Here is a 15,086-nt window from a genome sequence, read left to right as displayed (position 1 = left end):
TGCGCTTCCTCCGCCCGGGCCCTTGTCGGTCGGGCTCGTGGTCCTGCCTCGCAGGCAGTGTGCGGCCCCGGGGTTAGAGGCGTGGTGCAGGCCAGGGGGCGGACCCGTGTGGAGTGAATGAAGGACTGGAGGAACCGATGAATGAAGGAAGGCCGGCGCAGCCTGCAGCGCCCCACCGGGTAAAACTGAAAGTGCAAGCCGGCGTTTTGGAGGGTGGCCGCCCACGTGCCGGTAGCGCAGAGATGTGGTGGGTTACCCGGGCCTGGGTTGCGGTAGACAATTTGCCCCGGAGGGGCGGGAGTGGGCGGGGACAGGCGAATGCCCCGCCCCCGGCCCGCCCCGGCGCAGCGCGGGACCCGCGGGTTCCCAGCCGCGCTGAGGTCAGAGGGAGGCGGTCTGTTGTCCGATCCGAGCGCCTGCGCTGATCCGGGCCGCGGCGGAGCGGAGCCCGAGCGTGGCAGAAGCCAAGCGGAGCGCGCGGCGGAGACGCTGACCCCCCGGCCCCGCGCCGCCGCGGAAGGCCCGGCATGGAGGAGGAGTGCCGGGTGCTCTCCATTCAAAGCCACGTCGTCCGCGGCTACGTGGGCAACCGGGCGGCCACGTTCCCGCTGCAGGTACGCTTACGTAACCCGGCGGTGTCCCCGCGCCCGGCCGTGCGGGCCGGCGAAGGGGTGGCTGCCGCCGGGCCGCGTGACCTTGGCCCGGCAGCCCGGATGATCTGGAGCGCGGGGTTCCAGACGCGGGCGGGGGAGGCGGGCACTTTGCAGGGGCGGGGGCGGGGCCGCACTTGGACCCCGGCGGGTGGAATGGGGCGGGGGTGGGGACGCTCGGTTAGAATGAAGCCCCCGGGAGCGTGCTGTGAGCACACGCCAGCCCCCGCCCTTTACCACCGGCCCGACCCTGGGGAAGGGAAAATGCGGAGCAGCAGCCGGAGACCCAGCGAAAGTGGGCGCTGAGCAAGCAGGTCTCTGCACTGCTTACCTGGTGGGCGACCGGTCCCCATCCGGTCCCCGCCCCCTGCGGGTCCGGAGGCTCCACCCTGCGACTGCCCGTTGGTGGGCAGTCGCCAGGAGGGGATGGGACGGAGGGGGCCTACCTGCCGGTGTTGGCTCCGAAGTAAAGCCCAGAGGGCAGTTCAGGCAGTGCAGGGTCTGACTCTAGAAGCCGCTTCCTACATGTGTCAGCCTTTCCCTACTGGGGTGCCCACGGGCTTCCCGCTTCCCCCACCTGTGCTCCGGGAGGGGCTCACGGTCTCTCTGTGGTTCATCAGTGATACTCGCTGCTTCCTGTCTCAGGCCCGAGGTTGTGGTTGGGTGGCCCCTTGGAGGGTCAGGATGAGGCCTGGGTGCAATGGGGTGTCAGCCTTGGGCTCACCATCACTTCCTTGCCCTGTGGGCTGAGCAAGAGGCTGTGCGTCCGGGCTGGTGGCTCTCTTGGACCATGCATCTTTGGCCCATTGTCCCTGGGTCCCATCCTCGAACCTGGAGCTAGTGTCTGGCCCTTGCTGTGCAGGCTGTACATGAGGGCCCTGTGCTGGACCCTCAAGATCATAAAGGGCCACCCAGTCACAATGGCCTGTAGGTGCCAGCTGGCTGGAGGGGACGTGGGAAGGGTTGGAATCCTTCAGTAGAGCTTGAGGGCCGACCTGAGGCTGGCCTGCCCGTCTCCCGAGGAGGAGGCAGTGTAACAAAGGCTTGAAGGTGGAATGGTACAAGGGTTCAAGTCCAACTGACCTGTCTGGCCGGGTGCCTGTGATCTGTGAGCACCCATGGAGATAATGTGAGGCCCTTGGCCCTCCTGTTCCCACCAGCGGGGGTGCAAACCGTGGGGGCAACCAGGGTGCACTCCGGGACTGGTCCCGGGGCCCCAACTCTTGGTCACTGATTGCTTGGGCAGGGCCTCTATGGTGGGACAGTGCTGGGGTGAAAGTACAGGATCCCTGAAGGGCCGCCCCAGAAGGTGGAACCAGGCAGTTCCCTACCAGATAGTGGTCCGCCTGCACCCTGCCTGGAGGGAGCCGCCCTTGGCAGAAGTGTGCAGAGGTGTGTAGACTCGGCTGCTTCCCTGGGCCTCTGTCTCTCCCTGCGGCCGCTCCTTCTTTCTCTTTCCCTGGGCAAGTTGTTCCTCTGATCATCTGTTCCTTGATTTCTAGGTACTGACCTAAACTTGCAGACCAACATGTCCTTTGCCAATTACTTGATGGGATGCTCCTCCAGACCACCCGCCTTGGGAAGGGCCTCTGAAGGACTGAACCTTGGTTCTTACCTGAGGTCTCCTCTCTATCCAGCATCCTTACCTGTGGTCTTGAGGGACAGACGTTGGGGGTGCCATCCCCCTTCTGTATCCCCCGGGTGGGGGTAACACCTGTCTCTGACTTAATCCATTCCTGCACTTCCTCTTGCCTACTTAAAGAAAAACACACAGCAAGGGAGTTGTGAGTTTTAGTCATGGACTTACTGAGGACTGTAGCCCAGGAGACAGCCTCTCAGGACACTGCTCCAGAGAGGTCAGGGAGAGGCCAGTTTGTACGTGAGGTTTTGGGGGAGCTGGGAAATACTTGCATTCAAGCTTACTTCTGGATAAAAGATTGCTGCTAATCAGATAAGAAGAGATATCTTAAATTATTGATTTTAGTGTTATTCTAAGTATGAAAAGATGCAGGAATTTGGAGTCATTGAAATTCTTTTTTTTTTTTTTCATTTATTTTTATTAGTTGGAGGCTAATTACTTTACAATATTGTAGTGGGTTTTGTCATACATTGACATGAATCAGCCACGGATTTACATGTATTCCCCATCCGGATCCCCCCTCCCACCTCCTCTCTACCCAATCCCTCTGGGTCTTCCCAGTGCACCAGGCCCGAGCACTTGTCTCATGCATCCAACCTGGGCTGGTGATCTGTTTCACTATAGATAATATACATGATTCGATGCTGTTCTCTCGAAACATGAAATTCTTTCTGAGATTTGCATCTAACATCTGTTTACCCAAAGCACTGAGTACCTGCCCCTGTTTTTTTTATCCTGAATTCCTCAGATGGGCCACTGCTGTGGCTTAGACTTAACCCTGTAGAACTGGAAGTAAGCCAGGCTCTTTTGTTACTCTTTATTCACACTCCCCTGGAGGCTCATTCTTAAGCTGGGGACTTGAAGAGGCTACCTTCCACCTTGAGCTCTCTAGTGCTCAGTTGCCTCATCTGTGGAGTGGGCAGAGTGCCTGACTCCAAGGACCCAATAAGGGTGACCATCCCTGGGAGATGCCTCGGAGGTGCTGGCTGCTGAGTGAGGCAGCCCCAATGCCTAGGGTGCTTTTCTTAGTCCTCTCTGCAGAAAGACCAGACAGGGAGGTGGTAGGACCAGTGGGCAGCCGAGTGTGCCTGGGGCATCTAAGGGAGGCCAGGGCCTGCATCAGGCCTGGATCGCTTCCTTACCTGTGTCCTTTGCCCTAATCATTTCCTCCTCCTAACGTAGTCCTGGGCGGGTGGAAAAAGCTGAGGAGGGGGAGAAAGCAGAGAGGGTGGCTCTCAAAACATGCTCCACCAAACCAAGCCCACCTTGATGGTGTACTTCAGCCTCCAGAGCTGTGAGAGAATTGAAAGGTGGTTGCTGAACCACGAAAGATGCCGGGATTCTTGTCCTCTGGAGGAGAATTCAACCCGGGGCCAGAGACAAGGCTTGATCACTCAGAGCTTTTGTGTAATAAAGTTTTATTAAAGTATAAAAGAGATAGAGAAAGCTTCTGACAAAGACATAGAAGGGGGCAGAAAGAGTACCCCCTCACTAGCGTTAGCAATGGAGTCATATACTTCTAATTAGTTATTACGGTGAATCAAAAGAATGTCTGGAGGTTGTAAAGACCTTACTAGACTCACTCCCATAATTTACGTTTTAAGATAACAGGATTAGCCAGAACTAATTTTTTTTTTTTTTTTTAGAACTAATTTTTTTTTACAGAACAGTTTTTTTCCAGAAACTGTCCTGAAGCAGGATACATTATTGTTATATAATCCTAAGGAATGTAGAGGGGAAAAAAGTTTGTCCTTTCCTCTTCCTTGAGAATTCCAGACCCCTCTCTCCTTGGGGACCCTCAGACTTCTTATCAACCTGCCTGGGAATTGACTCTCAGAATAATAAATTTGTTTCAGCCGCGCAAGCACTCACACGGTCCTTGTGTAAGGTCCCACTTGGGACACACGTTCAGCCCATATGAGAACAATTTCCAGAGGTTTTCCTTAGCTCACTGTACACTTTCTCCCCTTGGCCATTTAGTGCTTTCTTGTCCAGAATCTATAAGTCTTGTGCATGCTTGCTTTGGCTAGGCTGCCGAGCTCTTGTCGGCTACAGGAGGCTCCGTGGGGTCTCCTGCAGGCATTTTGCTCCCCACCCAACGTGTGAGCACTGCTGGATCACAGAGGGGCAGGGCATGGGGCAGGATGGGCTGGGGGTGAGCAGAGCCTGGGAGTGGCCGTGCCTTGCACGATTCCAGCAGGTGTCCCCTGACTACAGAGCTGTGCCGAGTGGGGAAAATGTTCTGAATTTTGATGGATGTTGTACAGCTGGAGACGCCACAGGTGGGGTTACCCACACAGCTGACTGTGGGAAGAGAGCTTGGAAATGGCAGGAGAAGGTGGGGTCTGGCTGGGCCACACACACTTGGGGAGACAGAATATGCACTTGTGCGGGGTGGAGAGGCTGCCGGTGGAGGGGTGCTGACCCGGTGCCCGGGTCTTGGAGAAACGGCTCAGGGGCTGGCCATGCCCCCCAGACATTCTTAGCCTCATCTGCACAGTGAGAACAGGCCTGTTAGTGATCACGTGGTGCCAAGCTCCCAGGTTCTGCTTGTGGTGGGGTGCAGTGTGGATCCCTGCCCAGGGACCTTCCACCACTCCCAGGGTTGTCCTGGCTAGATGTCTGCAAGCTAGATATCTGGGCTTCAGGGCTCTGGTTCTCAAACTGCTTTTTGCCAGGTCCCCACAGGCTTCCCTGGTGACCCAGATGGTATAGAGTCTGCCTGAAATGCAGGAGACCCGGATTTGATCCCTGGGTGGGAGTGATCTCCTGAAGAAGGAAATGGCAACCCCCTCCAGTATTCTTGCCTGGAGAATCCCATGAACAGAGGAACCTAGCAGGCTATAGTCCATGGGGTCACAAAGAGTTGTACACGGTTGAGCGACTATCACTCACAGGCTACAGTCCAAAGGGTCAAAAAGTGTCAGACACAACTTAGCAATTAACACTTAATACCACAGCACAGTAGTGGTGATCTCAGGTGGGTAGCCTGCAGGCAGCTGCCTTCCCTGGGCAGAGAAAAATGTTAACACAGAACCTTGACCCTGGTTTTGGATTTGTTTTGCGGCTCGAGTTCATAGTCCGTTTTAGTGGCTGAGGGGCACGTGCTGCTGTGACCAGCAACAGCAGGTAGAGCCGTGGGCAGGCTGATCCCACGTCGGCAGTGAGCGAGGGAAGCGAGAGGGTGGGCTCGTGCCTTCCTGTCCTGTCTCTGGAGGTGGGGGCTACAGGTCAAGGGCCTCATGTCTGTGATGCTTTCGGGGCCCCTTCCCTGGGCAGACCCTGGGACCTCTCACTGTTCTGACCTTGCTTCTAGGGAGAGAAAAGGGAAGGGGTGGATGGACCCAGTGTGGACTCCTCCCACCCTGGACTCTGCGGGCTGCTTTCCTCTTGGAAGTAGGAAACATCACGTTCTTCCTGGCTGGAAGTATACTTCTTCTGAGCCCCCGCTGTGTAAGGGAAGACAGGCCTGTTGATCCAGCAGCTCCTCCTGTGTTTTTATAGGTCCCACCCATCCTCTTGGTGGCTCAAACAGTAAAGAATCTGAAGATCCTGTGGAGAAGGGAATGGCTACCCTCTCCCGTATTCTTGCCTCGATAATTCCAAGGACAGAGGAGCCTGGCAGGCTACAGTCCATGGGGTCGCAAAGAGATGGCAAATAAGTGACTAACACTTCCACTTTACTCCCATTGTCCAGCAGCCCCACAACCCCACTCCTGCCCTATTGCTTTCCGTTTTTTTTGGTGAAAACACAGCAGGGGTCTTCCCTGGTTGTCTAGTGGTTAAGACTCTGGGCTCCCAATGTAGGGGGCCTGGGTTTGATCCCTGGTCTGGGAAGTAAGATCCTGCATGCCACGTGGTACAGTCAAAAAAAAGAAAAAGAGAAGTAAAAATATAGCAGATACACGAGGCTTAGGCTCTGTATGAGTTTCTGGGGGGTGGCCATAACAGAGTACCACAAAGAGGAGCTTAAAATCATGGATTTATTCATTTATTCTTCCACAATTTAGAGGCCAAGAATCTGAAGTCAGGGTGTTGACAGGGCCTTGATCCCTGCCCCAGAGGCTGGAGGGGAGGGTCTTTCCTGCCTCTTGCAGCTTCTAGGGGGCTCCAGGCATCCTTGGCTTGTGGCCACATCACTCCAGTCCGTGCCTCTTGTTGCATGGCCTGCTTCTGTGTGTCTCAAATAAGCACCTTTGTCATTGGGTGTGGGGTCTACTGACATAATCCAGGGCCATCTTAGCTTGAGATGCTTAACTTGATTGTATCTTGCCAGACCCAATTTCCAGTTCAGTATGTGCATGAATCCTCAGCCAGTATGTATTTTAGGGGCTGCTGTTCAATTCACTGTGAGTTAAAAGGAGCCTGTTCAGAGAGATTTAAAAGTGGCACAAATTGGGTGTTTAATTAAAGCTCCAGCATCCAAAAGCTGTCCTTTCTGGGAAGAACAGCGCAGGTGGGAGTCGAGCTGCTGCCTCAGCCATGACTCCCGTGTCTCCCTCCAGCTGCCAGGCACTTCTCCTGCCAGGGCGGCCAGCACTTGCGATGCCAACAGCCACTCTGCTGAGCAGATGAGTCTTTCTGAGGGTGGCCAGGCAGGTGGTAGCTGGCCTCGTGCCGGATGTGTGGTGTCTGCTTCCCTCTGAGGCTGTGTCTGGTTTGGCACGGCGGCCTTGGGCACCCGGGACCTCTGCTGGGGTCACTTGAGGCCCAGGATGCCGCCTCGAAGGGCCATGCTGGGGGTAGAGGGCACATAGATAATTCTGTGACCTTGAGAATCTGATTTGGGACCTTAGCTCAAAACCCATTTCAGTACTGTGTTGCCGAGACTACAGGCAGCCCTGGAAGGTGGGTCAGGGGTTGTCTCATTTGGGAGCCTATAGAAACCCACCTCGTTCTCTGACTCTCCAGGCCCCTTGGTGCAGAAGCAGAGCCGAGACATCCGGCAGGGCTGGAGACGGTTTCTCGTGCAGGGACCTCAAAGCCAGGCCTGTTTGCCAGTGGACTGGCTTGGACACCCGGCAGGAAGGGGTAGGCTGGGAGGCAACAGACTGTGCAGAGAGGCCCCTGGACTGGAAACCTAGGTTCAGACCCTCCCTGCCTAGTGATGGGGCCACAGGACCTGAGCAGAGGCCGCAGAGCTGCCCAGCAAGCAAGTGTGGCCGGCTCACCCCGGCCTCTCCTAGAGGCTTGTGACTGGTGATGATGAGGACGCTTCCGGCCATAAGCAGCTTATTTTCCACCTCTCCCCTTTAAGAACCGCCTGAGCTGTAAAGTGGCCCTGTTCAGAGGCTCTCTTGATTTGTCTTAAAACACCTGGTCCTTGGAAAATCTTTACGCTTTTTCCTTAGAATTCCTTGGATGAAAAGGACCTTTTCTAGCAGGACTGTGCTTGAAAGATGCTGGAAGGATGTCACCTGCCCTTTAAAAGATGTAGTGTTTGCCTTAGAGGTTTTCACGGTGGCACATGTGTTGGCAGACAGTGCCAGGGAGTCAGTGCCCCAAAGCACAGCTTCTTCCTGCCCCGCCTTGGGCCCCCTGTCACTTCCCAGGGGAGTGCGCCAGGGCTGGAACCAGGTGACCTGGGACGCCTGTTTGCTGCTTGCTTCACCCTGGAAGTCCCTGTCTCCTCCAGTGTGTCCCCACCCTGGAACTTAGGTGTTGCTTCCACATTTCTCCTGCCTTTTGGATTTTCCCAAGAAGGTCCAGAATTGCTCAATATCTTGATTTTGTAACCCTTTCTTAGTTTGGGGCTGAGAGCAAGAACTTAATGGTCTGCAGTGTGTGGGGGTATACGCATGTGTGCGAGTGTGTTGTGTGTGTGTGCTCAGCTGTGGGTGTGCACATGTGGGTGTGCGTGTGCAGTTGTGTGGTGTGGCACCCTGCCTCATGCTGGCGAGACCACCCCTCACAGGGACCTCTCTGGAAGGGTCTGTGCTGGGAGGCCGCTGGCCTGGAGACCTGAGCAGGTGTCCGCGAGCAGGTGCTGCTGTGACTACGCAGAGAGGGCCCCCCGGCGGTGTGGCTCATGGGCCTGGATGTCCCTGGGGCTCACCCCCATGGAGCTTTTGAAATAAGAGCAGCCAGCTCTGCTCAGAGTGCTCCGGGAGAGTGCCGCCAAGGGTAGAGTGGATGGAGTTTGTCCAGGAGAGAGGAATGTGTGGGGCCATGGCCTTGGGACAGAGTCGTCGGGTCAGCTAAAGAGGGGCAGCCCCTCCCGTCCCCTGACCAGAGCTGTCACCCTGTCCCCCGTCTGTAGCTGGTGCTGCTGGGCACTTGGGCCAAGACTGCCTCTTTTAGGGCAATGCCCAGCTGAACCTGACCAGCGAGTGTGTGGGGCCTGGCAGCTGGGGTGGGTGCACTGCGCTGGGAGCAGGGCTGGAGCCAGGGTGAGGGGGTCCGGGGCCGGCCGCCCAGGAGACAAGGGTGCACGTGGGGCGAAGGTGGCCTTGGGACTTAAGGCGAGCCAGGCGGGGGCGGGGGGGGCAGCACTTCTCCGGGGACACAGGGCTGTTCCCCGTCGGAGCTCCCGTGGGAGACACGGGGTGGGTGGTTGCAAGTTAGGCTGAGTGGTCGGACTCACCAGGGACGGGTGGAGAAAGGGACCCTGGAGTACCCAAGGCTGATCAGTCGGACCACAGGCACATGGCTTTCCTGTGTCCCCTCTTTGCTAATTCTGATTTCCTAGGAGAGTGACTAAAAAGATTTTGCAAAACAAGCCTCAGTGAAGGTTTTGAAGATGGTGAAGTGAGCCCTCTCGCTGCCCAGCCCTGACCCTCCCATGGAGGAAGCTGGGTGGCCTGGGCTTCCCTGCTGTCTGCTCTGCGTGCTCCCGCTGTGTGTGCCTGGCTGTCAGCGGTGGCTGATGATGCAGCATCCAGGCAGGAGCACGGATGGGGGGCTCAGATGTGGCTTTAGGTCCCCAGCACGTGTAGCTGCCCTCAGGAGGGATGCTGTGCCTAAAGGGTGGACTGAGGTCCACGTTGCCGGGATGCGGGGGCCTGCGTGGACATTGTCTTTGATGTCACTGTCCTTTGTGGCGGACACCCCTGGAACTTCTGAATGTGCTCTTCTGGGTGGGCGTGCCCGCCAGCCGTTGGGGTCTCCCCTGCCCTGGGGGAGAGGTGGGAAGCTGGAGCATGGGGTTGAGGAGCAGGTCCTGTCTGATGCCCGAAGGGCCTCCATTTGCCTGTGCATCTCGTTGGCCGTCCCGGGCCTGAGACTGTGTCCCCAGCATTAGACGTGGTCTCGTGGAGCCAGGTTTCCTCAGCAGCTGAGTGAGCTTGAACTGGCACGACCTCTGTGGGCAGCAGACCAGCTGGACGTGGAGCCTCTTGGCTGAGACTCTAGTTCTCTCTGAAGCGGAGCCCGAAGCCTGGCTTTGGCCCCCAGCCTGCATTCAGAGGCCCACAGGGCGATGGACTCATCCCTGGGGGTCACAGTGGCAGGGAGTCCAAACTCCTAACCCCCCCCCCACCAAACCTGGGTGCTCTAGTGGAGGCTGAGAAGACATGGTTTCCAACAGGGTTTTGGAGCCAAGAGTCACTGTTTCTGACTTGGGGGCTACTCACAAAGGCCCAGAGGCAGAAGGGCTTTGGGGGTTCAGAGAGTGGTGTGGAATTCACAGTCGGTGGGACGCACAGCCTGGGGTCTGGGCCTCATCCCACGGGTGGCCCTCGAAGGTTGGTGTCAGCGGGGTGCTTTGGGGGAGCAGGGGAAGGATAGCACAGAGTTTTCCCGGATGGGAGCAAGGACTTGAAACAGGCCCACTTGAGAATTCCAGCAGCACCTGCCCCTGGCTGGCCCTGGGCTGGGGACATTGGGGGAGGGGGAGGGGGGGTGGTTAGGCCTGAGATGGTGTTCTCCCTGATCTCGGAAGGCCTCCCCTCCCCTCCCCTCCCCTCCCCTCCCCCCCCCTCCCCTCCCCTCCCCTCCCCCCTCCCCTCCCTTTCCCATGCTGAACTAGCCAGTTCCTCTTTTTTCTCAAAATGAGTCTTGTTGCTGGTAAATGGTGAAAAACTGGCGGGGGTGGGGCAGGGCCGGTTTCCCTGGTGTAATTCCGCCAGCTGACCACCAGCTGCCAGTCTGGGTTGGAAGACAGGCTGAGTGGCCGCCGGAGCCTAGGATGTGGCCGCAGCTGATCAGGGTGGGAGCTGGGGCAGGTACCAGACTCACTGGTGTACAGGTCATTGGAGCTGGGCAAGCTTTGTGGCCGCACGGCGGCCTTGCTGCCCACGCAGCCTGCGTGCGCAGGGCCAGCGGGGCGCTGAGTCTTCTCCTTCAGAACACACAGACATCCTCTTCCGCCCCAGTCAGAGAAGTTGGCTTGGCTTGTTTTCAAGTGGAAATGTAGTTGATTTATGATGCTGTGCTAGTTTCAGGGGTGTAGCATGCTGACCCAGTTAATACAAGTGTGTTCTTTTCCATGATAGTTTACTATAAGACACTGAATATAATTCTCTATGTTATAGAGTAAATCCTGTTTATCTTCTAGGTGTAGTGACATGTCCCGATATTCCTAACTGGTCTCTTGCCTTGCTTCCTTTCCCCATAAGTTTGTTTTCTGTGTCTGTGAGTCTGTTTCTGGCTTTGTATTACTTTTTAGTATCCATATATAGGTGATGATATAATATTTGTCTTTCTTTGTCTGACTTCACTTAGTATATAATCTCTACATCCATCCATGTGCTGCAAATAGCATTATTTCATTCCCTGTTTCTGGCTGAGTACTATTTCGTTGGTGTCACCAACTCTATGACCATGAATTTGAGCAAACTCTGGGAGATGGTGATGGACAGGGAAGCCTGGCGTGCTGCAGTCCGTGGGGTCACAAAGGGTCAGACAGGACTCAGCGACTGAACACCAAGTCTTCCACTCGTTGGTCACATTGTTTGCATGTATTTTCTCCCAGCCTGTAGGTTCTTTTTGGTTTGTTTATGGTTTCCTTTGCTGTGCAGAAGCATTCAAGTTCAATTAGGTCCCATTTGTTTATTTTTGTTTTTATTTCTCTTAGGGAAAGAGAACTCTGCTCCTAAGGGTGCGTGTGAATAGACCAGACTCCTGGTGGCCCCATCCACACTCAATGGGGTTGTGTCAGGGCAAGCAAGGGGGGAGGTTTGAGCGAGGGCAGGTGGAGCTGGGGGTCTTGACATCTGACTGGTTTCCTTTGCTGTTGTTAGTCTTCTTGCTCAATAACTGTTTGTCCTGCATTCTTTTGTTCTCTGAAGATCAATAATTACCAGATCAATAATTACCGAGAGCTATTCAAGGGCAAGCACTGTGACCAGGCTTGGCTCACACATGGGTTAAACAAACATTTAGGCTATCCATGCCTGGTTCTTTCTCCAGGGGCTGCCTCCCTGTCTGCTTACAGTCGGGACTTAAAGCTGAGGGAGACGGGATGTTTAGGGCTGTGTGATGGGGGTGCTGGGAGCAGTGGAGAGATCAGAGTGGGTTCAGTTGCTTCCGGGGGCTCCGCCTGTGTGGATAAAGAAAGACGGTGCTGGGGAAGGTGAACAGCAGGGGCTGGACTCCATCTCTGGTCTCTCCCCACCCTGCCGCTCCCCCCCCCCACCGCCCCGCCCCGTGTCCAGTCAGAAGCTCCTAGCTGAGCACAGATGTGCCATCCAGGGTCCCAGCCCCAGATCGCAGAGCTGAGCCCAGAAGCAGAGGTTTGAGCGGAAGACAAGGTATTAACAATAGGCACCTCCTTTCTCTGGGGCCCCCCGTTTCCCATCAGGAAGCTGGGCCCTGTGTCTTGGCTTTTGGCTGCACCTGCCCGACCCTGCACGAGGCTTTGACAGGGCCCCTACCATGCCGACAAATAAGCTGCTGGTTTGTGAAATGGAGATGTCAGCCCAGCGCTTAGCGCAATCATTTAAAAACAGAAAATAGCTCCTTCGCGTGTGCTGGCTCTGAAGGACTAATTATCTACGCTTCCAGAAGCAATGGAGCGGGGTATTCTGGCAGGATTTTCAGGATTTGTGTCATCGTTGCTTCAAATCTGTTTCTTTGGAGTTGATTAGAATTTAGGGATCTGAAATACCGTGAGCTCTGTCAGTCTAGGAGGCCCTGAAATCTGGCCAGTTTTAACTTTCTAGATTAAGAAGACTGGAATTTTTCCTTGATTTAAGTCCTCATAATACTGGCTTTTTAGAAAGACTTCATAAGTGTATAGCTCAATGAATTCACAAAAGGAGCATGCCTGGTAACCACAGCCCCCATGAAGAGCTGGGGTGTGGCCCACATCTGCACCTAGGGACCCCCAGTCCTGCCTCGACACCTGCAGCAGACAGACCCTCCTGTGGCCAGAGAGCTTTGCTTGTTTGGGGACATTGAGGTGACCCCCGGAAGTTGTTGGTGTTCAGGTGAAGGCAAGGGGGGAGGGTTTGGTCAGTTCCTGGTGGACAGGAAGGTGGGGACAGCCAGGGACTGTCTGTCCACTGGACCAGTTATGGCAAAGGGCCTTTGTTCTCATCTTCAGCGGAGGGAGCGTGCCCGAAGGTCAGGGGCCACGTCTAACGGGGGTCCCGGCAGTGGGTCCCTGAGGCTCACTCCCTCGACCCTAGCCTCATCTTCCCGCCCCCCTGGTCGGCGGTGGCACCTCCTCCCCCATCAGCAGTGGGGATCAGGGACGAGCCCCTGACTCCTGGGGCCCCTCACACTGTCCGCCACACTGCCCACCCCGCAGGGCGCTGTCTTCTCGCTCCCCCTGGCGTGGCTTCTTTGCTGGGGTTGCTGGTGGAAGTGAACCTACCAGCTGAGACCTGTTTGGGCATAGGGAGGGGACTGGGGACCGGGGCTGGGGTGCAGAGTGAGGGGCTTGTGGGAGTGTCATGAGTGGTGTGTGTGGTGAACAAGTGACCCCCTCTTCAGACCCTGCTCTGTGCTGCCAGCCCCAGAGCACAGGGTCTCGACCGCCTGAAGGGGGGTAGGGAGAGATGGGGCACAGAGGTGGGTCAGGCGAGTCCAGGAAAGGAGGAGGTTGCACAAGGTCTTGACCTCCTGTGTGTGGGGTGGGTATAGAGGGGGGGTCAGGCAAGTCTGAGAGAGGAGGAGGAAGCACAGGATCTCAACCTCTTATAGAAGGTGGGGAGCATAGAGGGGGGTCAGGCGAGTTCAGGAGAGGAGGAGGGAGCTTGGGATCTCGACCTTCTATAGAAGGTGGGGAGCATAGAGGGGGGTCAGGCAAGTCCAGGAGATGAGGAGGTTGCACAAGACCTCCTGTGTGGGGGGGGCATAGAGGGGGGTCAGGCAAGTCTGAGAGAGGAGGAAGAAGCACGGGATCTCGACCTTCTGTAGAAGGTGAGGAGCATGGGGGGGGGGGGGGCGCGGGTCAGGCGAGTCCGGGAGAGGAGAAGGGACCTTCCGGGCAGACAGGCGGCCCCTGTGGCCTCATGCAGGCAGGTGCCAGGCACCAGAGCCCACCCTCCCCTCCCTTACCCGCTGTGCCCCCAGAGCTCTGGAGAGACTGGCAATGCAGATGGGCATCCAAGTCCCAGCAGTGGCCGGATGACCTGAGCTGGGGCCAGTGAGGCTGGCCCAGTGGGGTGGGGTCCCTGTTGTCTAGGAGTGGGTCTGTGGCTGCAGTTGTCTCTGGATCTTGGGCCCCAGCCGGGCGCCTTTCTCCCCAGCTGACCTGCGAGAATGCAGGGGCTCCAAGCCAGGCTCCTGGGGAGGGAGTGGGAGCCCTCAGCCTTGTCCTCCCATCCAGGTGGGGGCCTGACTGCCCTCTTTGTGTCTAAACAGATGGATCCCATGCTGGTCTCTGAGCACTTTGATTTGGTGGCAGTTGCAGCAGGTGGGCCATGGCCTCTGAGCCTCGGCCTTTCGGGCTGGCTGCTCCCCACGCTCCCTGTCACCTCCCTGCTCATCCCTGCAGTTGTGGGTGCTGAAGCTGCCCTGGGGAGACCCTCCTCCTGTTCTTCAGGTCGGAGACCCTCCTGCCTGCCCCAGGCCATGTCAGGCACCTGCTTTGTGCCAGTGCATGCCCACCAGCTCTCTTACGCCACCTCCTTCTCTGTCCATCTTGCAGGTTTTGGGGTTTGAGGTCGATGCGGTCAACTCTGTGCAGTTTTCAAACCACACAGGTAAGGTGTTGGTCTGAGTCATCCTGGCAGAGCCAGGTGTGGGCATGGGAAGTGGTCCCTTAGATTCGGGGGGCCCCCCCCCATCTTACAGGAAATAGAACATGTTGGGGTGAGTTTGCCAGCTATATGTTTAAATCAGCTCAGCTGCTTCGGTGGTTGGATGACTCAGGCGGGTGACATGTCGTCTGGTCCCCTGTTTCCTCCTTGAGCTGAGGCTGGTGATCCAGGCACCGACTCAGGGCGCCCCCCCACTCCCCGGGTGACACCGTGGGCTGGAGACTGCCGCAAGCTCAGCTTCTCTGAACATTGGTGCCAAATCAAATCTCAGAGATGGTTCTGAGTGAAGTAGAAAAGGAGAGCTTTATTGCTTTGCCAGGCAAAGGGGGACATAGTGGGCTCATGCCCTCAAAAGCAAGTGTCCCAACTTGGGGAAGACAGCGACAAGTTTTATAGTAAAAGAGGGAGTAATCAGCTCGACATTCTTCTGAGGGGTGGTTGGTGAGGTAAGTAGGAGTCAACATCATCAACCTTCAGGTCCAACCAGTCTGGGGTCTGCATGCTTGTGGGCAGCATACCACGGTTAATCGTTAACTTTTACCACCTGGAGTGGCTTTTGGTATCTGCAAAACAGCTCAGAGACATTGTTGTGTGTACTCGGTGATGGAGAAACAGGACCTTGCCCAAGGCTGCTCTTGACTGTTTGTTTCT

General features: G+C 56.4%; 1 protein-coding gene across 1 annotated transcript in view; it reads left to right on the top strand.

The window, feature by feature from the left end:
* Positions 1 to 356: 356 nt before the first annotated feature.
* Positions 357 to 15,086, top strand: part of PDXK (pyridoxal kinase) — a 30,783-nt gene continuing 16,053 nt past the window's right edge. Inside the window, exons 1-2 of the mRNA XM_043874317.1 lie at positions 357 to 614; positions 14,324 to 14,378. Of these exons, the coding sequence (XP_043730252.1) occupies positions 528 to 614; positions 14,324 to 14,378 (142 nt within the window). The 5' untranslated portion in view covers positions 357 to 527. The remainder of the gene's footprint in view (positions 615 to 14,323; positions 14,379 to 15,086) is intronic.

This window comes from Cervus elaphus, chromosome 19, assembly GCF_910594005.1.
Source record: "Cervus elaphus chromosome 19, mCerEla1.1, whole genome shotgun sequence".
NCBI classification, from domain to species: Eukaryota; Metazoa; Chordata; class Mammalia; order Artiodactyla; family Cervidae; genus Cervus; species Cervus elaphus.
The sequence above is the reverse complement of the archived record's forward strand: the minus strand, read 5'-3'. Positions and strand labels throughout refer to the sequence as shown.